Source organism: Psammomys obesus, unplaced genomic scaffold, assembly GCF_907164565.1.
Source record: "Psammomys obesus unplaced genomic scaffold, mPsaObe1.curated_primary_1811, whole genome shotgun sequence".
Lineage (NCBI taxonomy): Eukaryota > Metazoa > Chordata > Mammalia > Rodentia > Muridae > Psammomys > Psammomys obesus.
The window spans coordinates 2,273,629-2,300,017 of record NW_026589732.1 but is presented as its reverse complement, the minus strand read 5'-3'; the positions used below and the strand labels follow the sequence as shown (position 1 = coordinate 2,300,017).

The following is a 26,389-nucleotide window of genomic DNA, read 5'->3' as shown; positions in this document are numbered from 1 at the left end:
ATAGACCCTAGAAACTCAACAGACTCCCACTAAGACAAACTCGTTCTAACCAAACCTTCAAAACAAAGAGAGAATCTGGAAAGCTTTAAGAGAAAATTGTGTTGTCAGATACAAATACAACACAGCTCCTCCGTAAGGTTAAAAGCTGATTTCTCATAGGAAGGGGTAGATAGTAGATTAACATTCATAGAGAGATGACAGAGGGGGAAAAAAGAAAAAAGGAGAAAAAAAAAACCTTAAACAAGAAATCCCTAATTTTCTTTCAAAAATGAAGATGAAGGGGAAAGTAAGTCAGGCATAGAGAAGCCAAGGCTGAGGCCATTTCAGTGCTGGAAACCTGCTGCAACAAGAACGGCTATGGAGAATCCTCAGGGCGGAAACAGCAGGACACCAGCCAGCCTGGGCCAGGTGAAGAAATAAGCATCTGCAGTGAAGGTATGTGTGTAGGTGAATTTTAAAGAGCAGGTTTGTGTTTTTCGGTTTGTAACTCTTCTTTTTGCTCATTACATAATTAAAAGGTTGCTTGAGTGACAAAATTTTAAATTTGCTAGTAGGCATATACCATGCATTTCTGACAACAATGGTGTTATGGGGCATGAGCTATGTAGGGGTAGGGTCTTGTCTGCAGTTGAAGTGCTGTCATGGACATAAATCATAGACTGTTATAAATCTAGGATACTGCAATAGACTAAATGCGTTCTCTCCAAATTCATGTGTTGACATTCTACCTCCATGGGGATAGGATTAGAACATGTGTCCTTAGTCCTTACACTTTTCACAAATATTCACTCAGAATGGTTCATAGACTTGGGTGAAAAAAGTCACGATTGTGAAACTCCTGGAAGATAATGGCTGTGGTTTGAGTATGCAACTCAAACATCACATGCTGGAAACTGAAACCTCAAACTCGTGTTGATAACACTTGGAAAGAAGCTTTTGGAAGTGTTAATCAGTAGAGGTACGAAAGGTAGGGATCCATGATGGGCTGGGTGCTCTATAGGAAAACAGGTGTGCGGCTGGATGGATGGCTCAGCAGTCAGGAGTGCCCCTGCTCTTGCAGAGGACCTGAGCTCAGTTCTTAGCACCTTCATCAGGCGGCACACAAACAGCTAGAACTCCAGACCCTCCAGGTCCAGGGCCACTTTCTGGCTTCCATGGACTGGCCTCTGGCCTCTTCAGGCATCTGCACATGTGTTACAAATGAACTCACGAGGGCACAAACACGTAACATAAATTTAAAATAGTAAAAAAATAAAACAGAAAGGAGCTGGCACTCTCTTGCCTTCTTGCTGTCTGGTGCCCTTTACCAAGTTCTGATGAGGCAAAATATCTTCATGTCCAGACTTTCCTGTACCTAGAACCATGAGAAATTAGTTTCTTTTCTTTATGAATTTCCTGATCTGTTATCGTAACCTAAAATGGATAAGACGATAACATAGGATTAAATATAGCTGGTTTGGGACTTGCTGGTACCATTTTATAAACAATGCTAAAGGCAAGAATCACAAAAGAAAGAAAAAACAAAAAACAAAAACAGGTGAGCTGAACTTTATTAAAACTAAATTCTTTCATACTGTAAAAATATTGTTAAGAAAATGAAATACTTGCAAAGCATGCCTGATCTGGGCCTGGTAGCACAAGACTAGAATTCCAGGTACTCAAGGGGCCTCAGCAGAAGAGCCATAAGTGCAAGGCCTGAAAGAAGGACAGACAGAGCGCAAGGCTGGCCAGCCTGGCAACCTTGTGAGACTTTACCTAAAAACGAAAAGACTGTTTGTTGTTGTTGTTTTCATTTATTTTAAGGCCGGGTATATTGCTAAGTGGTAGCGTGTTTGTCCAGGTGGCTAGGACTTAGGCTCCATGCTCTGAACTACAGAACAGCAACACACAAAGTATCTCGGCAAAGGACTGACATCCAGAGCACATTAATTCTTAAAACTAAACAACAATGAAACAGTCTAACTTAAAATCAGGCAAAAGACCTGTGCAGATACTTCAGCAAGGAGTATATCTGGATGAGAAATGAGTCTACCTAAAGCAGAGAGGAGCTTAAAATGCAGCGATGCTTTAACAAGTTTTCACAAGCTGCAAAAATAAGTGAAAGGCATATGGAACAGAAGGCACTCACTCCTCACAGACACCTCAACACAGAAGGTGGACGGATGGCTGACAAGATGTCCAACAGAGCATGTCCCTGGGGAATTTCAAGTAGCCAATGAGAATGATTAAAATCCAAAGTGAACAATATCAGGCGTGACAATGGTGCGGCCACACTGCTGGTGGGAATGCAAACCGGTGGTTGGTGTTAGAAGACGGTACCGCAGTGTCTTACAAAGCTAAACACAGCCTTAACATGTCTTAGTCACGGTTTCTATTGCTGTGATCTAACACCATGGCCAAAAGCAACTCGGGGAGGAAAGGGTTTCTTTCACCCTACAACTCTCCATCGTTAGAGGAAACCCATCACATTCTGTGATGCAAGGAACCAAAACACAGGCTATCTGGAAACTCACGCAGTCCTCAGCCCAAGACTGGTAATGTACTGTCTGCCTCCAGATTTCTTTTAAATCTGAGAAAGAAAGAAATCTCTCCTGTGTTACTGCTATACTGAAGGGTTCTGGTAAAATCACATGGTGCGTAATCTCGGTAAGGGACCACACATGTGACTATTAGGTTCCATAAGCTCATGTGGAACTGAACGATTCCTGTCACTAGGGATGGCATACCTGTTGTAATTACTGCCCCAGTGCCACACAGTCCTCGTATGTTCGCCTTACTGCTGGCATAAACTTCTTAAAAGGCATAGCACATGTGATTATCCGTAGTGGGTAATATTAACACGAAATGACTGCTACTGGCTTATGCATTCATTGCACTGTACTTTGTGTCGTTATTTTAAAGTATACACCTACTTACAAAAACAAAACAAAGAAATGTAAAACAGCATGCTGCTGCGGCAACAGGCAACAACCTCTTACATCTTGTGTTTGTTTTAACTTCCTGTTTGTGCCTAGAAATCATGTCAAGTGATTTTCCTGCACCGTGCCTACACTTTGGTATTCACACGATGACAAAGTCATCTGACAGTACACGTCACATAACATGCGCCGTGGTTTGAATAAGAATGTCCCCCATAGGCTCATATGTTTGAATGCTTAGTCATGAGGGAGTGGCACTACTTGAGAGGGATTAGGAGGTGTGGCCTTGTTGGAGTAAGAGTGTTACTGGAGGTGGGCTTTAAGGTTTCAAAAGCCTAAACCAAGCTCAGTGGCTCTCTCTTCCTGCTGCCTGCAGACCTAGATGTAGAACGCTCAGCTACTTCTCCAGCACCATGTCGAGCTGCACCACGCACCCTGCCGCGATGATAATGGACTATACCTATGGAACTGTAAGCAAGACCTAATTACATGCTTTCTTTCATAAGAGGGGCCGAGGTCATGGTGTTTCTTCGCAGCAATAGAATACTAAGACAACATGTCCCCATTGTTCTGTGATACCTGACTATACATGTAGCCACAGCTAATACTAACCAGAGTCTGAGATTCGCTGCTGTGTGGTTTTGGACAAGGCAAATACATTCTCCAGGACATCCCATGTACTTAGTGACAGAAGCAGAGGAGTCTGTATGGACAACCTGAGACTGAGAGCTTTTGCCTGGCTAGCACCAAGCCCTCTTCCGTTGGGAACAGTACCTCAGCTTTTCTTTAGGGAGCTATTCCTCCTCCATCTTCAGCCCTCATGCTTAAGTAAGATGACATTATTCCTGGCTCCAGTGATGACCACGTGACCAGGACCAGGAGGTTTGGGGAGCAGCTGCCTTCTTGAGATCAGCCGTTGATTGACGTTAATCTCCCAGCACACTGAGGTAAGAACTCTGCCCGCTTCTCAGACCGGGCACAGAGCTTCCTGTGCATGCTTGGCTATGGACACTAAGCCTGGCTATGGCTACTAATGTCTGTTAGCATCTTCCTGAGTTGGCGAAGCTTTTGCACTGATGTGCTCCTGACCCTCTCCACCCCAGCACCCCATCCTGTGTTGTCGAGACAGATATTACAACTTTTCTAGAGCACACTTATGTGGCTCTACAACCAACCTGATATTGGACATTTGGGAAACTGAGTCCCAGAAAGATACACAGACTGCCCTAGGTCATGGAGGTGCACAGCTCCAGAGGACATGCCAGAGTTCTAGTCCACAGCCCCAGGAAGAAGTTGAAGGTGTCTCCTCTACAAGGCAGTGGCGTCTATTCCCTAGCAACATGCCAGAGGCTCAGAGCATGGGCACGAGAAAACCTAAGACTCCTTGATGTCTCCAGAAGGCCTCAAGAAGATAGACCCACGGTCCTGAAGTCTGAGCACCCAGAACTACCGTGGAGCTTCCCTATGGCATCTCCCAATATGGATAGAAGCTTACAGGATAGAATGCCCTGGTTTTCTCCTTTAGGAATTGGGGAACTCAGAGCATTGACCCTGATAGTTTCACAAGATTGGGGTGTATCTCTCAGCCTAAATTCTTCATTAATGGGTCACTGTGTTCTGTGTTCTGGGCCCCTAGAGAAATGTTTTTACTCCCTTGGAGGTTACTTAGTGTAGACAGAAGCTTGGGGCTTTGGATAGATAAGGACTCACTACAGGAGAGAAGGCTCCAGAGCACTGGACCCTGATCCTGGAACAAGACCAGCTTTTGTTGGATCCCTGGGAGATTTCTTTGGCATTGGGGAGAATCAATGCTTTGCCGAAATGGGGAGGCTTTGTGAATGAACTGGACCACCAAGTGGGGTGGTGCGGGTATTAGGCAAAGGCAGACAAGGGAAGTTCCTACGGCCCCTCTACTGCTGCCCCAGACCTTGGAGAACTACAGCCTTGAGGTCATAGAAAGCATGTGATGTCTGCTATGGGGCTCCTACCCAGACTGCAGGGCTAGGATTGACCAGCAGGCTGGGCAGTCTCCTGTGTCAGTGATACCCCTGGGTCAGGATGAAACCACGAAGATTCTTGCAGCTGTCATCTGTCATTCCGGCCATCCTCCTGCCTCAGGTAAACTTGCACCTGCTCTCATCATCACCACACCACAAGTCAGAGCTCATCAGAACAGGAAGCAGGGAGGGTTACACACCTTCCCTTTCAGCATTTGTCAGCAATGCCCTTGGCAAGGACCCAATGCCAGGCACACTGGCAGGCACAACATGGGTTGCAGAAAATCACCAGCTGGTCCTGGCTCCTCGGATAGCCGAGCAGATGCACAACCCAGGGGTGGAAATGCACGTGGAGCAAAAGAGCAAAGCAAGGAAACAGGGTGGCATTGATGATACCCAGGGCCAGGGCAGTGGACTCAGTGAAATGACTTTGCACTGTGATCAGTGACAAAGTTCCACTGGGACAGACATTCAGACAGAAGTGAGCCAGGCAGAGGAAGCCAGAAGGTCAGCTGGGATGGGGGAGGGTCTTCTGAGGGGACTGTAGGGTCAGCTTCCCTGAGATCTAGCTATCTGCCCTTCTAATGGCATGAGCACTGTTAACAGACTAACATCCCATCTCTCACAGCTTCTGTGGTCTAGGAATTACATATGGCTTCTCTGGGAGTCTCTGCCTCAGGTCCCTCAGGATGATGGTAGTGCTCCCACAGGTGAGGCCAGAGCTGGAAGAGTCTGTGGCTATCAGAGAGCTCAAGCTCTTGTCAGTGGCCCGAGCTCTCCCTGGCTCTTCCAGCTTGAACCTTCCACACAGAGAGACTCTGAATATGGATCCCTGACTCCACAGGCTAAGGATTCTGGTAGAAATGGAGGGGAGGCAAGGCTGAGCTGCGGAGGGAAAAGGAAGGGGGCAGATGGGAGTGATGGGAAAGGAAGGAAGATCCACATGGGAGGGTTCCAGAGAGTGGTGTTTGGAAGTTATTGTACAATGAATGTTTATGGCAACCAAAAGTCCTAATCCCCACAGTGGTGGCACTAGGAGGCAGAACCTCAGGGAAGTAATGAAGTTATGAGGGTAGAGTCCTCATAAAAGAAACTAGTGCCCAGAGAGCTCGTCTCCTCTTTCATCCTTGTGAGAAATAATAGCAAGACACAGGCAGTCTACAGCCTTGTAGCCAGACCTCATCGGAGCTGGACTGTGTTGGGACCCTGATATCACACTTGCAGCCACCAGCTCTGAGAGAAACAAATGTCTGTTTTATAGGCCCACCCAACCATGTACTCCTAGACCTCATTCCCACAGGGACAGGGCTAGCATTCCACTGCCCTTACCACAGTACATTAGTCAGAAGGGAACCACTAACCACTCAGTGGTTCCACCAGGAACAGTGGTTCCACCAGGAACAGGAAGTCATGGCATGGCTTCTTCTTACCACAGGCTGGAAAGGGCACATGCTCTGACTCTGAGTACAGTGGGGAGCCATCAGAAGGCTCTGGGCCACAAGATGGCCATATGCAAACTTTTCATTCCCACGTCCACAGAGCACAGAATGGAAAGAAAGGCCCACAGGCAATGTGACTGGTCAGTATCGTAGGGCAGGACCCAGGCAGGTTGTTCTGAGTCGTATTCTCATCATTCCTCCTGTGCGTGTGCAGCTTATAACATCAACTCACAGGTCCCGTATCATCTCTCATTCACCTAGTGCTATCCCTCAGAAGCAGACTCTAGGGGAAGCTCCGGTGTGCCGGTCTGGAGGTAGAAGACCCTGAGAGACACGGAGAACTGATGAGAAGATTCTGGAGCTCCCAGCTTGAGCTCCTCAGCCCTGTAGCCGTGGATGCATACAGATCTTCACAGTGTCCGTGACCGTGTGCAGTCAAGGAAGTGACACCAGGTGGGAAGGTGAGCAACACTAGGTGAGGAGCTCTGTGGCCTCGTTAAAGGAAGGGGACCAGGTAACGGAACCCCGAAGAAGTGATTTCGATGCCTGGTGAGAGAGCTCAGGAGCTTAGAACCCTGGAAAACAGACAAGCATTCCCTATAGGCTGCACCCGCCCCATGCACGTCACCTGATCAGAGAGCGTCAGGGAATCGAGATACTTAGCTGCTGTGTGCCTGGCTTGTGCTTTGTTTGCTTTGAACACATGTATGCATGTGTGTGTGTATGTATGTGCATGTATGCATGCATTCATTTATTATGTATGTGAATGTCAAAGGAGAGTCAGTTCTCTCCTTCCACCACGTGGGTTCCAGGGATCAAACTCAGGCCACAGGGCAAGCATTCTTACCCACTGGGCCATCTTGCCCTGCATCTGTATTTTCAAGGCTAGGAAAATCTAGACTGATAGACCTTTTCTGCAGATGCTGGGTCAGCTCTCACCACTGTAGCCTGTGGCCATTTGGAGAAAGCACCCCAAAGGAACAGTGGGTGAGAACCTCACAGCTTTGCCTATTAGCATGTTCTCACGTGCGTGCGTGTGTGTGTGTGTGTGTGTGTGTGTGTGTGTGTGTGTGTGTAGGTAGGTAGGTAGGTAGGTGGGCACAGGATCTCTCTCTTTCCCTCTCTTTGTCCTCCCCAGCCCCGTGTGTGTGTGTGTGTGTGTGTGTGTGTGTGTGTGTGTTGTATATAGGTACCCACAAAGGCCAGAAGGGGCCACTGGAACCTCTGAAGCTGGAGTTACAGGTGGTTGTAAGCTGCCGGAAGAACAGCAGCTGCTCATAACCACTGAGCCATATCTCCAGGTGGCTTTCTAATGGTGATGTTCTCCTACAAGCTGGCCCTGATACCTCCTGGCCTGGCCACCAGACACTCTTAGCCAATCATCCAGAAAGTGAAAAGAGGCACCAAGCATGCTTGAAGTCTTGGCATCTATTTTAAGTGATTGTGTCCTGGTACCCACCTAGCAACCCTGCTAACTATGTGAATCCCTTCCATGTCTGTCTTCTTTACTGAAAGTGTTCTCATCTTTGACGAAACTACAGTGTTTGGGATGGAAAGGCAGGCAGGGGAGAGAAACAAAGGCTTTATTTCAGGTGTAGAAAAGAAGTGGTCAAGTACAGGGACTGGATGGTGTCCAGGGAGAGCCTCCAGCTTTCCTTCCAGTGCTGAGCCTCCAACTCCAGGGTCGTGGTGTGATCCTTGATTTTCTTTAGTTCTTTCTCAAACAGGCCCAAGTATTTCTGAAGGGGAGGAAGAAGAAGGCCCATAGGCATTCGTGCTCACAGGCTTGGAAGCTCTGAGCTCTGCAGCCCACAGCAAGCAGTCCCTGGCCCTCAGGAACCAGCACTCATCCTCCAGGTTGGAAGGCTGAGTCTTGCAGTCACCCAGCTCCAGGGAAGCTGAGCAGGGACAGAGACACATGTGACTCTGGTTCTGGGCCCTGAGCATTCCTGACCACTGTGCTGCAGGAGTAGAGCTTCCACGGAGGGTCCTTACTCCTTCAGAAGGCTGAGCCCTGGGTCTCCACCCCTCACTGAGCCCAGCAGGCAGTCATGTCCTCTGCCTGGGACCTAGAGTAGCAGCACCGGGCACTTTGGGCATTCCCCAGGACCAGTGGATATGTGGATAAGACTAGTTTTCTCTGTGGCACCAGGACAAAGAACTCTTCAGGTGGCATGTGGGTGGAGCCTCATCAGGCCAGTCCCACAGTCTACCAGTGGGGACTGAATCCTGGCTCCCTGCTGTTTGGGAGTGGTGTTGAAAGGCAAGTGTCTTTGGGTATTATTGCCATGGTTGGGGAAGTGCAAAAGAGTCTACACCCCTCAGCAGCTGCAGAGAGGGTGCAGCAAGATGCCTCACGTGAAGAACAAGAGGCCCACACCTGAGGCTGTAAAGGTTCCTGCCATTGCACCCCAGTGCACCCCTGCAGCCACGGGCCTTGATGCATCTGTCTGCCTTGTGCCTGGCTCTACTGTTCTTCTGCAAAAGCCTTTCTCCATGACCCCTGGGTGGAGTTATCTCTCAGCTGGGTACAGCACAGGGTTTACACCTCAGTCACCATGCTGGTCCTGGGAATGGACGTGGCCCTTGGCACAGACCCTCGCACCTATAGAGAGTTGAGACCTGCAGGTCTGGGGCACACAGCTGTATGCTGTTCTCTCCGCCGGCCAGGTGTTGAGGTACCCAGTGGAGTGCAGCTCCCTGCTGTTAGGCAGCCAATCTGAGTTGCTTCATTCCCCCTGGAATACACCACCTGACCCTGACTCACCAGGTAAACGGCATCTCGGGCTTCTATGGTGGCCAAGTGGCCCAGGGTGGTCTTATAGGTGGTTATCGTCGGTGTCTTCCGAGTCAGTATCTTGTTTTGAATGGTGATTTCATTGGGCTTGATTCCTAGCCACTTCCTACAGACAAACAATGAATGCTCAGCTTCATCGTTGATCAGCTGCCCAGTGCACAGACTGAAAACTCAGCTATTAGCGTGGATTTAGATGGCGTTTTAGATGGTGTTGTTAAAAGCCCCCTACCCCCCCCCCAGCTTTTCCTGTTTGCTTTTTTATGTTCTGTTTCCTATTTCCGTGATGACCTAACAGCATGTACAGTCAGGGTCCTGCTGGATGAGACAGGGAAATGCCACACCTAAGTTTCTTCCCTTTTCTGGGCCGTAGTTTCCTCATCAGGCTGCCATCCAGGCAGTAGCCATGAGCTCCTGGCCCACGTTTCCTATTAGGCTGTAGAAACCTCTGTGGGGAATATGGTTAGGAGAATCACTGCCCACAGACCCAAGGGATGGGCACTGTGGCAACTGTCATTGCCCAGGATAGACAGCTGGAGTGGTTCTCCATGTCAGCGGCAGCTTGAGCATGCAGCTGCCTGGGGACAGACCTCCTCCTCTCTGCAGGCCTCTGTGGTGGTTCTCCTGTGAGCCTGTGGCCGTGGAGTTCTCAGCATGTGCTGTGTGACCTCACCTAACTCTCTTCAAACAGCCCTTGCTCATTTCAGAGAAGGAAAGTGAAGGCTGGAAATCAGTGACTTTCAGAGTCTGAGTCCTTCTCCACGCCCCTGCCCCACCCCAGTGGACACAACCCTTCACACTGCCCCTAGCTGCCCTAGGCTCTCTCTCACCTGCTCCCTCGTTCAACCAGGGGCTTCTCACTCTCTTCCTCCAGAGAGAACCTGGCCAGCTTCTTTCGTATAAGGATTGATATTTTCTGCTTTTGGGGCTCCATCCCTGACAGGAAAGAGGTTTGTTATTGATTGTGACCTCACGGACAGCTTGAGAAGTGGAGACGTGACACCGTGGTCATATTTAGAGAGGAGAGGCCTCACTGTGGAAAGAACAGTCAAGGCTGCTCACCAGATGTCTAGCCTGGGGATCCAACTTTGACATGCTTTCCTGGTGATGAGAGCAGGGCTCTGAGTACAGAGTGTAGTGCTCTTCAAGAGAGCTCTAAGCAACGGATACACCTCCCACAGTCTGTGTGGGGCCTTTGCTCTCTGCCATCTTCATCAGGCCTGATAGTCATCAAACTGAAACGGAGAAGTGAGCTGGATACGTGCCTATGATCGCAGCTTCAGGAGGTGGAGGCAGGAGGACCTCCCTCCTGTCCTAATGCACACTTCAGCAGTGTCTTGAACCACAGAACGCTTTGGGTGAGCTCCTAATGTGCAGCTCTGGCTCAGCCAAGCTTTTGTCCACATTCTTCCTTGCAGGTGAGACCCGAGTGCCTTTTGCTGCCCTTGCCACAGGAACCGCTTCTCTTGGGAAACGCATATGTGTGGTTTTGTCTGCTTTTAAGGCTGATCTGAGAGTCCTGCTCACCCCAGTGTTAGCTGGCCTTTTTCTGACCCACGGGCAGAGAGGAGGACACAGTTTGGATTTTTTGTTTCCTTCCTTATTGAACTTTCCTCCCATTTTACATTTGGCCCAGAGAAGTGCCACCGTTTCCTTTGTGCCCTTTAATTCTTCTTCTATATTTAGAAAATGTGCCTAACCTCAACAGTATGAATATATTCCCTGCTGGGACTCTTTTTATACTTACTCTTTGATTCAGCTGGCATTTACTTTTTTCAGTCAAAACATTGTTTGTTGATGAAAATAAGTAAAAATCAGCCAGTCCACTCGTGGTATACATTAAATTAGTAAATTATCATGCGCTTTTTGATTTCACTAAGAAGCTGGCCCTAGAAGTAGGCCACTCACCCCCTGTTTCAGACCCAAGCATGTTTGTCTCAAAGTGTCTTCCAAGGCCACTTGTCTGGGGATAGGCTGCTCTCCACCCAAAACTCTGTGACATAGAGAGAAGAAAACAGCAAAATAGTCCCAGAATGATGTCCTCAAGACCAGCTAGAATACCTACTTCTCCCAACAGAGGTGAGCATGGTTTTCCCAAATGCATAAAAGCATCTGTTGTGAGAAAGAGAAGCCAGAGGGAATCCCATCCCTGGGGGAAAGCGACAGTGGGGAACTCGGGACCTCAGCCTCGTATTCCCCGGTTGGCGTAATGAATGCTGTGGGCGTCTGATTGGCTGATTGATCTCGATGTGTTGCTCTGTGTTTGTGGCTGGTGCTGTAACTGGCCTGGTAAAAGTAGAGACATTCTAGACAGACCCTGTGCTTCTCAACCTGCCTATAAGCCTGTCCAAACAATGGTCCCCGAGAAATGGGGGTTTCCCAGGAATCTCATGCTGGAGAAGGAAAAGGCCTCTGCCAGAGGGGACTTGACCCCTAGAAAGAGATTTGGCACAGTCGTGAGAAGTTAGGCCACCTCTCAGGACAAGACTGGAGAGGACAGTGATGTCAGTGGTGGGTGGGAACACACTTTATCAGCTGGATTACACAAAGGTGCATATACTTGGCCTTTCATTTCAACTTCGACGTCATTTCAGAACCCAGAAGACAGACTTGGGGGTTCGTTGGATCTCTTTGTTCCCTTTCTGAAATTTGACTATACTTAATAAATATCTTTTTTCAGCTTTCCATTTAGTTAGGCACACTTAACAGGCTTATTGAGGACAGGAGGCCAAATCTGACTTGGGGAAGAGAGTGTGAACCCCCAAATTTGATAACAGAAGCCTCAGATGAGGGGACACCCTGCTCTGTCTAGGATTACCCATCAGTAGCTCCAGGTGGGTGCCTCTGTTGGACTTTCCCAACCGGAAGTTTGGAGCACTGAGATGCGATGTTTTGCTGTCTGTGAAACTTACTATTTTTTGATCTCTGTGAAACTTACTATTAACTTTGTCACTTTGGCCTGCTGTACAGTCAAAGCCTCAAGCGTGGCTATTGGCTATTGCAGATCATTCTGGGGCCGGAACACCACTAGATGAAGAAAATGTCTTTGCCCTGCCTGAGGGACAGCAGGTATCCCCAGCTCCACCCACCATACACCTCGTGATCCCCGAGGGCCGAAGCACGGAGCTGGCCTGCTGCTTACGTGGAGCTAGGATGTCATCAACGGTAACCACGTCATCCAGCTGCATCAAGAACTTCTCTGTGAAGGAGGCCAAGCTCATTATGAAGAAGTTGCTGTACTTCTTGGCAAATTCCTGGAGTGAACAGAGTGAAAATGGACTTCATAAACAAGGTCTCCACTGCCAGGCTGCCAGAGGGAGGGTGGAGCTGGCTCCACAGAGAGCTTCCTAGTAAGGGTGCCCCAGAGCCATGTTAACAGCTGCACCTGGGCCTCAGGGTCCGGAGACTTCTCCTCACAGCTGGTTTGGTTTGAAACTAAGGAAGGAGTTGGGAGAGTTGGAGGAGTAGCTCAGTGGGTAAGGTATGAGGATCTGAGTTCAATTCCCATACTCACAAAAATGCTGGGTATGGTGGTGTGTGCTGTGATCGTAGCTCTGGAGAAACGGACGGGGATTCCTGAGGTTCTCTGGGCCAACTGGCCTAGCCTACTTGGTGAGTTCCTGGTCAGTGAGAAACCTTGTCTACTAAAACGGGGTGACTGTTCCTGAGGAGCAACACCCTACACTTACCTCTGCTTCTACCTGCACATGCACAGGTGTTCGTTCACACGTGCCTCCTCCCAATACACACACACACACACACACACACACACACACACGCACACACACACACACTCAATTCAGTAATGGCCAAAGCACATACAAAGACAATTCACCAAACAGAAATCAAAAGGTATGGATCGTGAAGAAAACGGTCATTACTAGGTTTTGTAAATAATTTAAGAATCAAAGTATGGCCAGGTGTGGTGGCCTTTGCTTTTAACCCCAGCACTCGGGAGACACTCTGAGTTCAAGGCCAGCCTGGTCTACATGGCAAGTTCTAGGACAGCCAGGACGAGAGAGAGAGAGAGAGAGAGAGAGAGAGAGAGAGACCCTGTCTCAATGAAACAAACAAAGTAATGTAAGCATCCTACAATGACCAATTCACATACCATAAAAACCTACCACTTTTGTGTGTTCTCTGGCTCAGGTACCAACCATCAGGGCCAACTTTCTAAAGGGCAGTATGGCTCTTGGCTCCTTGGCTGGAGACTGAACGGCAGCACTCACCTCCATCTTCTCCTGGTTCTCCTGGATCACCTGGTCCAGCTCTTCCTGTCTTAGCTCCTCCATGGTGGATAGCGACTCCATTTCATGGGCATATGAGGGGTGGCCAAGTTGTGGATGGAGCTTCTGGGAGTTTTCATCCTTCAATCGGGCAAGTCAGAAATGAGCAGAGATTTCAACCCAGACTTGAAATCAGGACCAATGTCTACTGTCAACTAAGGCCAAGTGCAGACAGATATATGCTGTGATCTGAGTGTAGGAAGAGGCCTGAGTGGCAGTGAGGATGAGGGAGGAGTGTGGCTAATGGCAACTCTGGGGGTTGGAAAGAAGGTGAGCTGGGCACCTGCTCCAACACAATCGGGGCCTTTAGTCTAATAAAGTCAGCACCAGTCATATCCCACAGCACCAGAAAACACTGTGGAAGCGTGGTCAATCTCAACGACCAAGGCCCTGCCAAAGATTTCAAATACAGACTAGAGTTTGGTGATTGCCTTCTGCTGATAAGTGTTGGCTCAACTGCTAATTCCCCAGTATCCCCTGTACCCAGAAATCCCCACATTTAGCATCTCTCCTTTCCTCAGACTCAGGCTTGCTTGTGACCTGGCTCCATTCTCGACTTCCTGAATCCCTGGCCCTGCGACCTTCACCTTCCTCTTCTCCAGATTCTTCTTCTTTTCCTCAAACTGCTCCTGGATCTCCTTCATGGATGAGCAAAACTTGTTCCAGTGCTGTTCCTTGTAGTTCTCCATCACCAGCCAACACACCTGGGGCAGCAGCTCCTCAAACCTCCTCACCTGGGCACGTAATTCTGCAGGAATCGAGGATAGGACATCAGGGAGTGGACAGAGGAGATGGCAGGTGCTGAGGCCGTGCCTCCAGCAGAGGAAGAACATTGGCCTCCAATGTGTAAGACCTACTCATCAAAAGGAGGTCTGCGGCCAGACGGAGATGGGAAATGATGGTTAAGCGAATTCAGAGGGACCCTCCTTGGTCCCTAAAAAGCGTATGCATCAGCTTGGGCAGGTTCCCACCTGTGATCTCTGCAGGTATCGCCTCAATTTTGTCTGCCTCTCCTGAACCCCCACACAGTCATGTTCTAAGACCTACTCCTCCATTTCTATCTCTTTACTGCTCATGTTTTCGTCACCTTGTCTTGCCGGGTACTTCCTCTGTGTCTGCCTTCCAGTTCACCGACTCCACATTCAACTACGTATAACCTGGCTGAACACCCATTCATCATTCTAAATTGTCAACCCTTGATGTTTTATTTTTAGAAGTCTATTTCATTCTCTTTGGAATCTAATTGGTCATTTTTTTGTAGTATCTTACACCTCGTGTTTCCAGTTTCATCTCATTTAGTTATAAGCACATCATCGTATGTTTTGTGCCTATTATTTCTCTTTCCCTCCCTCCCCTACTTCCTTTCTCCTCCTCTTCCCTTTTGTTCCCTTTCACCTCTTTTTTATTCTCCCTCCATTCTCGCCACCAGTCTTGCCATGTAGCCCAGGCTAACCTTAACTTTGAAACCCTGCCTCCTCAGTGCTGGAATTGAAGGCATGTGCCACCACTCACAGCTAGCTGTGTCTGGTATTCCTTCAGTGTTCGGACTTTCTGCTGTTCTCTGTAGCTGGTGTTTGCTACTTTGTGGATTCTTTTTTTCTTACCCTTTATCCCCCCCCCCACCATTTCATCCCCCTATCACTAGAGAAAAGAGAAAAAAGGATAGAGGGAGAGAGAGATCTGTGAATCTGTTTTTTCTTCTTGTGTCTTCTTTGAGCATGACTACCAACAAACCACAGCCAACTCCCCTGACCGACCAACAGACATTGACCATACCTCTTGGGACCCTAGCATTTACATAGACTCTGAAAAGTTCTCACACACTATCTGTAGCTGGCGAAACCATGCCTCTGCTAGAGCATGAGGCAAACCATAGTCAACTGCAGTAAAGAAGTCCCATATCCCTACCTGAGATTAAAACTAAAACATATTCTTATAACATTCATGTGTTTAAAAGAAACCAAAACACCAGAATTCTCACTACAGTTCTCATTCTGTGCCTCTGACTCCAAGAGCTTTGTAATCACAGTGAATACTTTGGAACTTTATCTGGGGGAGCTGGAGGGCTGAGGCCAAAGCAGATTTTCTAGAGAGGAAGTCTCAGTATTAAGCAAATCATGCACACTGTCAGAGAATGGTAGCTTGGAGCCAGAGCATCCATTTCAGATCTTTTTTGGATGACTCACATAGAACAGAATTTGTGTTTCTGTTGGGTACTGAATTGGGTTTAGAAACCACATCAGGGCTAAACTTCTGCTCTGGATCTCCAGCGGTGCTTTGTATATTTTGTTTTCATAATCCATTACCAAGGTTTCTACTGCATTGTTTGCTTCTAGTTGCGGGGGAGGGGCTGCGCTGCACTGGTCTGAGTGAGGGGCTTTGAGTTTCAATAACCCTGCTCGCTCAGGCAAAGCCCTATGTGGTTTCAGCGTCACAGGAAACATACCACCTTGGGTGGTCTTGGTGTATGTCTCCTCTTTCTTCTCAGTGCCCTAACTATAAGAGAGGAGGCTCCAGGTCCCACGGATTTAGGGCAGCAGCCAGGTTCTCTGCTCCATTTATCATAGCTCCCACTCTCACTTAATTTTTTGGTTTTTGTGTCTCATACTTTACAATCACTTTAAAAGATTTTCTGCCCCAAATACTGCCTCTGTGACATTATATATCCTCAATAGGATATAGGGAGGGCGCTGGGCTGCTACGACGAAAGGAGTAGACATCTCCACCGGAATATTAGGCAGCTACAAGAGGGAACTCCATCTACAGAGCTTCCCAAGCCCAGCTGACCACAGGGCCTTTGCTTTGAGGACAACCATAGAGAATGGGATCCCTCTGAGCAACATGAGAAATGCTGTCTACAGCTTGGATTCCGCCCATTCCACAGTTGTGGGCTATGGCCAGTCATTCCTGAGGGGTTAATCCTCAAAGAAGCAACTGTTACTTTCAGCTCCCAGATAAGAAAATGGAGACTCAGAGAGGTAGAATCACCTTGCCAAAGTCATACAGCTGGGAGATGACAGGGCTGCTTTTGACCCCAGGTCTGGCTACCTCCTACACCCCCCCCCCCCCCCACACACACAGAGCTCCCTGCTACCTCTGAAGTCACACAGCAGAGATCAATAAAGTGAGATAGATTTGCCCAGAGGAATATTATTCTGTTGTTGTTGTTTTTTTTTAAGTATCATATAATCCACCACATGCATAACTCCCAAAACATTCCATAAAATGAAAAAACAAAACCAAAACAGTCATAAATCGCCATGTGAATCCACTCCCATGAAAGGACAGAGGGGGAAATTAAAGACAGACAGTGGGTGTTGGCTGCTTGGGTCTGGGCAGGGATAGGTTGATGAGGGCTAACACCGACAGCAGTGACAGTTATGCAACTCTGGAAATGAACTAAAAACCATTGAATGTACAACTTCATGGGTAAGTAGAATGACAAGCGCTGAGAATCAAAGCGGAAAACCAGCTACGTTTCTGAACAAACAACGAACCTTTACATTTTTTTAAACCTAATTCAATTCAACAGTTGCTTTCTCTTAACTCCAAGAGGTTGTAAGGTGGGCTGAGGATCACTCTGATTTCCTGCCAGCCCTGCTCCAGTGCTCCCTCTGGTGGTCCCCAGCTGAATGGCACTTACCTAGGACGCAGGACTTGTGGTACTCCTCTGCCTTTTTCTGATAATCCAAGATCCTCTTGCCAATGTGATCAGCGCAGTGGTCAAAGCTCTCGTACATGCACTCAGGCCTGGAGACTGCGCGTTTCTCCTTGCGGTAAAAATCCTGCCGAAGGGAGGTGACCACGATGGTCCCAAACTGACCTCCACACCTCTGAGCCTTCACGTGTTCTCCCCCCTCTGCCCTTGAGACCTTCTCTGCATCCCAGGCCCACCGAGTGTGGCTACAAAAGACCATTTTGAATTCTTGAATGAGTGAGCGGAAAACCCCTATTTAGCTCAAGAGACCCAAGTCCGTAGCATCTCAAACAGGAACAAGGATGCATGTTTACCAGAAAGCAACGGGATGTTGACCACAAAGATGGATAAGCTACAGCCCTGCCTCACAGAACCCAGCCTGTGGAAGGCAGGCAGGAGGCCAGAGCAGGACAGCACACACAACGCTTCCAATGCCCACCTGGCTCCCCATGTCCTGCTGTGTCTGGGTTGCTGCGGCCCTTGGGGACAGAAATTGGATTTGTTCCTCTCAGTGCACTCATCAACTGACCCACAAACTGTGTCTGAGAAATGTTTGCTAACTGCTTAAATAAATGAACAAATACATGCTGGATGAATGAGGTTTGCTGTCTAGAAGGGAAACAAAACAAAAATAGACAAACAGGACAACAGATTCAAGCTACTGGGGTGGTGGGATCCTAGAGCGGCCTGCACAACAGACCGAAAGAGGCTGAGGGGGGAATGAGGGGGCCGGAGGGAGCTTCCAGAGTGGGCAAGGGCCTTCAGGCAGTGGCTCTCACCTCCACGACAAACAGCATGTGTTCATTGCTCTCCCAGAGGAGGGTCAGGATGATGCCTTTAAAGTCCCTGCAACACCAACAAAGCAGATGGGTGGGTCACCTCTTCCGGACGCACCGACAGACAGAACCAAGCGACAGAGTGCCGTGAGTGTTCTGCTCTAGCCCTGTCCCTCCTAGGAATCACTCAGTGCTGCCCGGGACCTTGCCCTTTAAACATCCCAATCTGGGGGGAAAAAAAAACCTGTAAAGCTTGTTGGTCATATTTGTCATTTGTTCCTTTTCTTCCTCAGATCCTAGCTCCGTGCTGTTTCTCCGTTGCCTGATTCTGATACTCTCTGCTCCTCTGAAGCACCCCGTTTGGAGGGTTGGGGATTGATTGGCTTGGCTGGCTAATTAATCTCTTCCCCTCTCAGCAGACAGTAAACTCTACCAAGTACTTAAGACACCTATTGGGAGATTATTAGACGGACATATGTCTGAATTTCCTGCATGAGCTTGGGTTTCCTGCATGAGTGAGTGGATGGCCGTATTTCACAAAAATGAAACTTAACCAATCAGAAACAGATAATGGACTTCTAACGAGGGACTTTGCACAGTAGCTAATCAAAGATCTTCTTCTTGATGCTGAGAACAGGAACGTGCTTTCCCCTCTGTGCCTCCTCCACGGAGCTCTCGACCACACACAGTCCCCACTGGGAATGCCTATCTGCATAAATCAACTTAGTGGCTGAGTTTAGCATGCCTGAGTTCTAAGGCATGCCTGTGTGTAGACTGCACAACGGTATTCATCAGATAACCTGGCGGCCCCTGCTCTGGTTGGTCCTCTGCACTTTTTGAACAAAGAATGAGCTGGCCATGATAGACCACACCTATAATTCCAGCAGAAGGTTAAGGCAGGAGTATGACAAGGTCAACCTTGGCTACCTTTGGGCTACAGGTCTGCCTGAACTACTGAAATCTTGTCTAAAAACTACAACAATTAAAAACAAAAACAAAAAAAGATTGGTTATCAGTAGTAAGCCGGAACTAGAGAGATGGCTCTGGGCTAAAAGCGCTTGTCAAGCAAGCCTGAGGCCTGAATTTGATCCCATGATCCCATGTAAAGGTGACAGATGAAGTGGCAGGCTATAATCTCAGCACTCCTATGATGGCACTGGAGGCAGAGGCTGGAGAAGCACCCCGAAGTTAGTATGCAGCACAGCAGAAACAAGAAGACAGACCCTGCCTAAAAGAACTAACTCCTAAATGCCATTCTCTGACTTACACACACACACACACACACACACACACACACACACACACACACACACACACCACAGTGGCACACATATCCATGTTCACATTACATCTTTCTATTATAATAATAATAATAATAATAATATATTAAATTGAAAGTTTAAAATAGTAATCCAATGAGTAAGACCTTCCTTGGCTCCCAGGGACACTCTACTGGTAAGTTTTATGTTAATTTGACTCAAGCTAAATCATCTGAGAGGAAAGAGCCTCCAGTAAGACAAGGCCTCCCTATGATCTAGCTGCAGGCATGCGTGTGGGGTTTTCTTCCATCTCCCCCAGCTTCTCAGATATGTTAGTCCACTCACCTTTCATCCATTCAGTATGCTAGACCTTGTGGGCTCTTGCCACAGACTTAGCGCTCCCCTCATTGTCAGAAAACAGTGGGTGGAAAGACAATAGAGCTAAAATTTTCCAGAGATGATGTTTGGAAAGTATTTTTCCCTTCCACACTTAATTACATTTTTAAGACTTATTTTTACCTATTCAAAGTTTTAAAATTTAAAATGTGTTTATAGGTGGGTCTGTGCATGGGTTTGTGCAATGGAGCACAGTGCTTGTGGAGGCCAGAAAAAGGTGTCACGTCTCCTGAGGCTGGAGTTTCAGGCAGTGGTGAGTTGGTAGGGAATTTTCTTAATTAGTGACAGATGGGGGAGGGCCTAGCCCTTTGTGGGTGGGGCCATCCTAGGGTATGTGGTCCTGGGTTCTAGAAGAAAGCAGACTGAACAAGCCATGGGGAGCAAGCCAGTAAGCAGCACCCCTCCATGGCCTCAGCATCAGCTCCTGTCTGAGTCCCTGCCCTCACTGCTTTTGGCAATGAGCTGTTATATGAATGTGAGTGAAATAAACCCTTTCCTCCCCAAGCTGATTTGGTCACAGCAAGAGCAACATTGACTAAGACAGGCACCTCCCCTGCTCACTCTAAGTAGCTATTAGGCCCATGGCTCGAACACCGGTACTTAAAAGCAAGTTTTTACCGACGGGGGGGGGGGGGGGGGGATGTCCCCACTCCATGAGCTCAGCTGTTTTAAAAGCAAAAGTGAGAGGAAGGGATGGCACCTTCAGATTGCATGGAGTCACGGACACTTGCATTTCACAATGACTCGGAATTGTCACAGAGACTGCTGTCCAGAGGCAGCTCCGACCGCCAGATCCTAAAACTAGGTATGTAGGTCAGTGGTCTTTCACTGCAAAACTTATGTGCTACACTTTTTAAATATGCAAATATATTGAGATGAGGGGGAAATTAACACCTGCACTTTAGTGCATTCCCTCTGGTTAATTTTACTGAAAACCAAACATAATTAGCTTCACGAGGATTTCACACAGTCTCTGCTCATTTGTCAAATTCCTAGTGCCCCTTGTATTGGGGATATGGTCTTAAATGGCTATGAAACATCGTTAAATATAAACGGACCACAGTTTACAATCCTTTGATTTTGGGAATTTTGGAGGGGTTTTTCTCCATTTTTAATTGGCATGAAAATTATTCCAGCTGAGTGGCAGAATGCTTGCTTAGCACACATGAGACCCTAGGGTTATCAAATTTCTAGAAAATCAGTAATAAGTTATTGCATGGGATTTATTTTTTTTCTTTTTCTCATGTTAGGCAATTCATTTCACTAATTTGGCAGACTCTTGGCCTCAGGAGACTTCCCTGCTTGAGAGCAACAGGACCAATCAACTTCCTTCAGTAACTTCCACATATTTCTCAAAGGCTGATGAAGGACCCCAACATTCTAGTTTCCCAGGGGAATTCTCATGGGAAATCTGTCAAAGAGAACTCTGACAGAACCCCAAACTACCAAACAATTGGCAAGGGTAACCTTGAGGAACTTCCAGGGAGATGATCCCACTCATTCTGGTCACCAGAGACTGGTCCCAGGTTTCTGGATGAATCCTAAAAATAGTAGCCTCTAGGTCACACTCCGTCAGGAGCTGGCTCTGGATCCCCTGTGTCATCGCATGACCTTGAACCCAATGGTATGCGTTCTAACTCCTCACTTTCTGGATCATGTCTATCCACTGCTGCTTTGTTCTAAGTGCTCCCACCACAGTGGCTGAACGTGGCTTGAGGATGTGAATCCCCTCTCTGGTTGAATAAGGACTTGGAGACTCATCTCAATTCAGTAAAGGTATTTTTCCTTGTGGCCAAATATGTTCTCTTCTGGGCTCCCCTCGGCTTAGAACACCCGTGGGGTATTCTAAAGTGCTCAGGCATGGTCCCCCACACTTTCTTGCTAAAAGCGTGAGCTTCTAGCTCCTGTGGGGCTCCTACATGCTTCATAACAGAGTAGTTCCAAGCAACTGGCTACACAGTTTAAGCTGCGTGGAATATCTTTGTTCAAGGAGTTGTTCAAGGATGGCTGTTGATGACCCTCACCCTCAGGGCAAGACATCTGCTTTCCCTCTCTAAGCTGCTTCCTCACAGTCTCACGTTAGCTGGTCAGGTCTTATGTGGAGTTTGGAAAGGGTTCACCCCTGCTCATTTGGTGGTGTCCCAGTGAGGCTGAGCATTTCCCGTGTGTGTTTATTTCTAACACTGCTTCTTCTTTCGGGTTTAATTTTTTTTTTCTTAATTCAAGGACAATTATTGGAGTTTAGGAGAAAAACATAGTGCAGGCAAGGTGAAATTCCTGGTAGCTACCAAGAGAGGAAGAAAAAAAATCATGCTATTAAGTCAGGCATAGAATAGAAGCAGCTGGCTGGGGCAGAGGAGATGGACTGAGTGGTGAAGAGCACTTGCTCTTCCACAGGACCTGGGTTTAATTCCCAGCACTACCGTGGGGCCTTACAACCACCTGTAACTCCAGTTGCAGAGGATCTAATGCCCTCTTCTGGCCTTGACAGGTACCTGCATGCACATAGGACAGACATACACCCTGGGAAACACACACACACACACACACACACACACACACACTCACACCAAAGTTTGTGTGTTGGAAGCTCCATCACCAAGGCAACACCCTTGAGAGGTGTTTAGGTCATGGAGGCTCTACCCTCACCCTCAGGGCCTGGGGCTTAGTTATCACAGGAGTGAGGTCCTGATGGAGAGACCTGTTCCCTTCCTTCCTCCCTCTCCCTCTTTCTCTGCCCTTCTGTACTTGTTCCTCTAATTCCCAAATGGGATAATAAAGCCTTCCCCTTTGTAGAGACAGGGCCTCGCTGTGCAGCCTAGCCTGGCCTAAACTTGTAATTCTCCTGCTTTAGCCCCTGGCTTCTAGGATTATAGGCAAGAACCAGCATGCCTGGCTTAACCCTGGTGGTTCTACCTGAACTTCACAACTGTGAGAAACAAATCTCTGATGTTTACAGCAAGCAGTCTTAGACATTCCGTTATAGTAGCACAGTGAGATTCAGACAGGACTTGGGGCATTATGTCGTCACTGAGAAAGCCAAGTGCCAGGAGTCCATTTGTATGACATTCTCCAACTGACAAAATTACAAGGAAAGGTCACGCAAATTCCAGATTTCTCAGTGTTGGGGTGCTGAAGGAAGGGAATGGTAAGATGATTGTGGGGGAGACAACAGTTCTGCATCTTGACTGTGGTTGGAGTTCAACTTTTTCTGGAATTAAATGGCACAGAACTAGAGAGAAGGGTCAGGTTTTCATGCCACAGGATGTCACATGCATAGGATGGGTACACATCAAGCTGCCAACTTTCCTGAATCACCTGGTGGGTTAGACATCCTTTCTCACATAGTATCCCAGCTCTAGAGATAAGACCCTCTTAGGGTCAAAGGTCAAAGAAGAGAAGTTGTTTCAGGGGTCCCTCAGTGAGAGAGTGGGGCTCCACTCGATGTTCTCTGAGGGCTTCTGATTCCTTCAACTTGAGATTCCACTGATTTGCTTGAAAAGAAGTTGTACTAAATAAACTGGCTTTTGCTTTAATCACTGCAGTGCTGATAAAGGAAAAGACGAATGCAGAAGGGATAGAAAACAATAGTAGTAGTAGCAATAATAATAATAATAATAATAATAATAATAATAATAATAATAAACCAAAATAAGCAAGCAAAGTCCTCAAACCTCAAAAGTGTCTTGGCACCATGAAATTCTGAACTTGCAAAATGAACTTTTTGGTGACTAGATCTCTTAACAAACATATAGATTAAGCTAAGACAAACTGACCTACATGTATAAGTTCATCCTTCCTATTTCTCCATTGTCTTCACAGAGGAAAAGGGTTCTCACAGAGGAAAAGGGTTCTCACAGAGGGAAAGGGTTCCATAGAGGAAAAGGGTTCCAAAGAAAGAAAAGGATTCCACAGAGGGAAAGGGTTCCACAGAGGAAAAGGGTTCCACAGAGGAAAGGGGTTCCACAGAGGGAAAGGGTTCCACAGAGGGAAAGGGTTCCACAGAGGGAAAGGGTTCCACAGGGGGAAAAGGTTCTCAGAGAGGAAAAGTGTTTCACAGGGGAAAGATTCCACAGTGGGGGAAACAATGAGCCACTACTTACTCAGCCTGAGAAGGAGGCTTCTCCCCGAGCACCTGGTACTTTCTGTCGAATTTGATCATCTTGGTATATCGTGTCATGCTGTGGGACAGGAGAGGGTCAGTGCTTTGTTAATTGTGCCAGGGTTCTGCACCCATTGGGCTCTGCCTGGGATGCCTGAAAAGCTGAGCTGCCTGGGAGGCAGGATGGAGGGATTTTAGAACAGCTCTTTAGCATGCTTTCCCACTCTTCAACTCCTCTCAGAACAACCTTAACTCTGGGTTTATTATTAAGTCCCAGCCAAGGACAGGTGGAGGACACGTTGGTCAGGTCCAGAAGTGTGCAACCTCCTTTTCCTGTTTGAAGACTAAAGTGAAGCCATCAAGGTCAGTAGTTAATCATGTGACAGTTCTGGTTATATGTAAACTTAAATATACAACAAGTAAGTTTATATCTATATAAGTTATATTTATATCTAATAGATATATTTATATCTAATCTAATATATTATATTAGATATTTATTGTATATGAATATATATCTATCTTTATTTATATTATATATTTATATTATATAAATATATTTATATATAAATTATATATAATAAATTATATACATATATTTTATGTAAATATATTTATATATTTATATCTAATAGATATATAGTTGTATCTCATATCTATATAAGTTATATTTATATCTAATAGATATTAAATATATAACAAATATATATATATATTTACCCAGGAAATATTGGGACTTACTTATATCTTTTTGGTTATACTAAAGAATTAAGCATGGCCCTGAAATTAGATTGAGCTGGGCTCCCCTCTTTTATCTGAGAGCGCTGGTGGCATAGACTGCAGTTGAGCCTCGGAGAGACCGAATGTGGGAAGAGGAGCTGGCTGGCTCACCTGTTACAAAACAGAACTCGGCAACCTGTGGTCCAGCGCCCAGTGTTCCCACCCCCTGCCTGGGACAGTCTGAAGCCAGCCTGGGGCAGGCTGGACCTGCAGGCAGTCAGGCTGCAGTCTCACGAGGGTCCAGGAATGAAAAGATGGCCTCCAAATAACCAGGCTTGGTCACTGAATGACAGCTTGCCTCATTTTTGTTGTCATTTCCAATTTGGAACCATGCGTGATGCCCTGCTTCCACAGGCCAGCTTCCAGCTTGAGGCGTCATTGCCTCTGGCACACATGGGGCCTTCCCGGGGTTCCTCCAGAGCCTTCCTGCTCCCCTACCTGCCCTTGAGTCTGCCAAAAGCACTTGAGAGCAGCCCACTCACTGCTGCCTACAGCTCTGAACCAACAGCCTTTGCTCTTCTCGTTTGACTGATCTTTCTTTCTCTTCACATGGCAGATCTAGGGTTCAAGAGACCTTGCACTGGCTAAAGCAAAATGGGATGGGGTCTCCTTTCATTTCTCCCAGCCAGGAATTCAGCCATGTTATCCAGGGCTTAACAAAGAGCCAACAAAGGCTCAGCCATTTGACCTCTGTCATTCGCTTTCCCTAAAATACGCCGGTTAGAGCTAGTGGCCAGAGGCTCACGTGTGATGTCCTCTCCAGAGCTTAGTAGGTGATCATGGAGTAGGACACCATACCCTAGTCCCATGCTCCAGGAAACCCACCTGCTCCGGGGCTCAGTCTGTCCGCCTTTCTAATGCTGTCCAGCTTTATGGGGAGACTGCTGGGAAAGGGATCCACCCGTCACCCCAATAGTCCCCCAGACGCTTCTCCTGGTACAGACATGTGGGAGCTGCAATCGACCCGAGGGTGAACTCAGGCCTGAACGAAGCCAGAGTTAGCAGTGCCCCTCCCACCTCCAGCCACACAGTTCCTGAGCATGCGCACAAGCGGAACCCGGGATCAGAGACTGAGGAAAACACGGCCGTGTGGCCTTTGTCTAGGGACAAGCGGGCCCCGTAGGTCTGGGAAGGAGACATTTCAGGTGGCCTGGCACCCTTACCTCGTTGCTGAGGTACCACTGGAGCTGCCCAAGGCCTTCTTTGTAGACCTTTCTCCCCGGTACCGATGTCTCTTCAAGCCTTTGGGTGACGAGCGTCCCGGACAAGGGCAGAGGAGAGGGGGTGATGGTAGGCCACAGCTGCCACCAACTTCCCTGTTACTACTTTCCCTAAGACCCACAGGTCTGCGTATCTACCTGTTTGGGAGCGATCCTTTTCACACGCGTTCGCCAAGTTTGTCTGAGGAATTCTGAAACCAAAGGGAAGGAAGTGAACTTTTCCATGGTGACCACGACAACAGGGCAGGCCAAGCCCTGGGCAGCAAACTGCTGGTCCTCAGTAGCAGGTGCATAAGTCTCACCACGAGTTCAGGAGTTTGGGGGAGCAACTGAGGTTCTAGTGGGGGAAGCCCCTGGCCTGGGGTCACAGCTCCCGCAGCAGCCCTGCCGTGGTGCTCAGTGAGTAGGCCCCAGAGCCAGCCCTGCCGCTCCAGGACCACAGGCCAGGGTGCTGGACACTCACTGAAGTATCTTCTTGATAACATCCACAGCCGGGTCTTCAATCATGGACTTGCCCATACGTATTGGCTGGGCAAAGGACTCAGGAGTGACAAGGCCCACCTTGGTTTCCTCGTCAGGGCCCTCTGAAGATGCATGGATGTCACTCTCCATTTCCGTATCAGTCATGATGGTTTCCTGGAGTCCAGAGAGGAAAGCTGAGTAGAGGGACCACGTTTGGAACGGCAGCAGATACTGTCCGTTGCCATCTTGTCCAAGTGATGGCT

At 47.8% G+C, this 26,389-nt stretch overlaps 1 protein-coding gene across 1 annotated transcript in view; it reads right to left on the bottom strand.

Moving 5' to 3' along the window:
* Window positions 1–7,925: 7,925 nt before the first annotated feature.
* Ccdc180 (coiled-coil domain containing 180) overlaps window positions 7,926–26,389 on the bottom strand; it is a 59,677-nt gene continuing 41,213 nt past the window's right edge. The window contains 12 exon segments of the mRNA XM_055605228.1: window positions 7,926–8,093; window positions 9,122–9,257; window positions 9,979–10,084; window positions 12,291–12,402; window positions 13,378–13,515; window positions 14,022–14,182; window positions 17,078–17,219; window positions 17,911–17,977; window positions 23,666–23,743; window positions 25,608–25,770; window positions 25,773–25,855; window positions 26,128–26,300. Coding sequence (XP_055461203.1) covers window positions 7,938–8,093; window positions 9,122–9,257; window positions 9,979–10,084; window positions 12,291–12,402; window positions 13,378–13,515; window positions 14,022–14,182; window positions 17,078–17,219; window positions 17,911–17,977; window positions 23,666–23,743; window positions 25,608–25,770; window positions 25,773–25,855; window positions 26,128–26,300 — 1,515 coding nt within the window. The 3' untranslated portion in view covers window positions 7,926–7,937.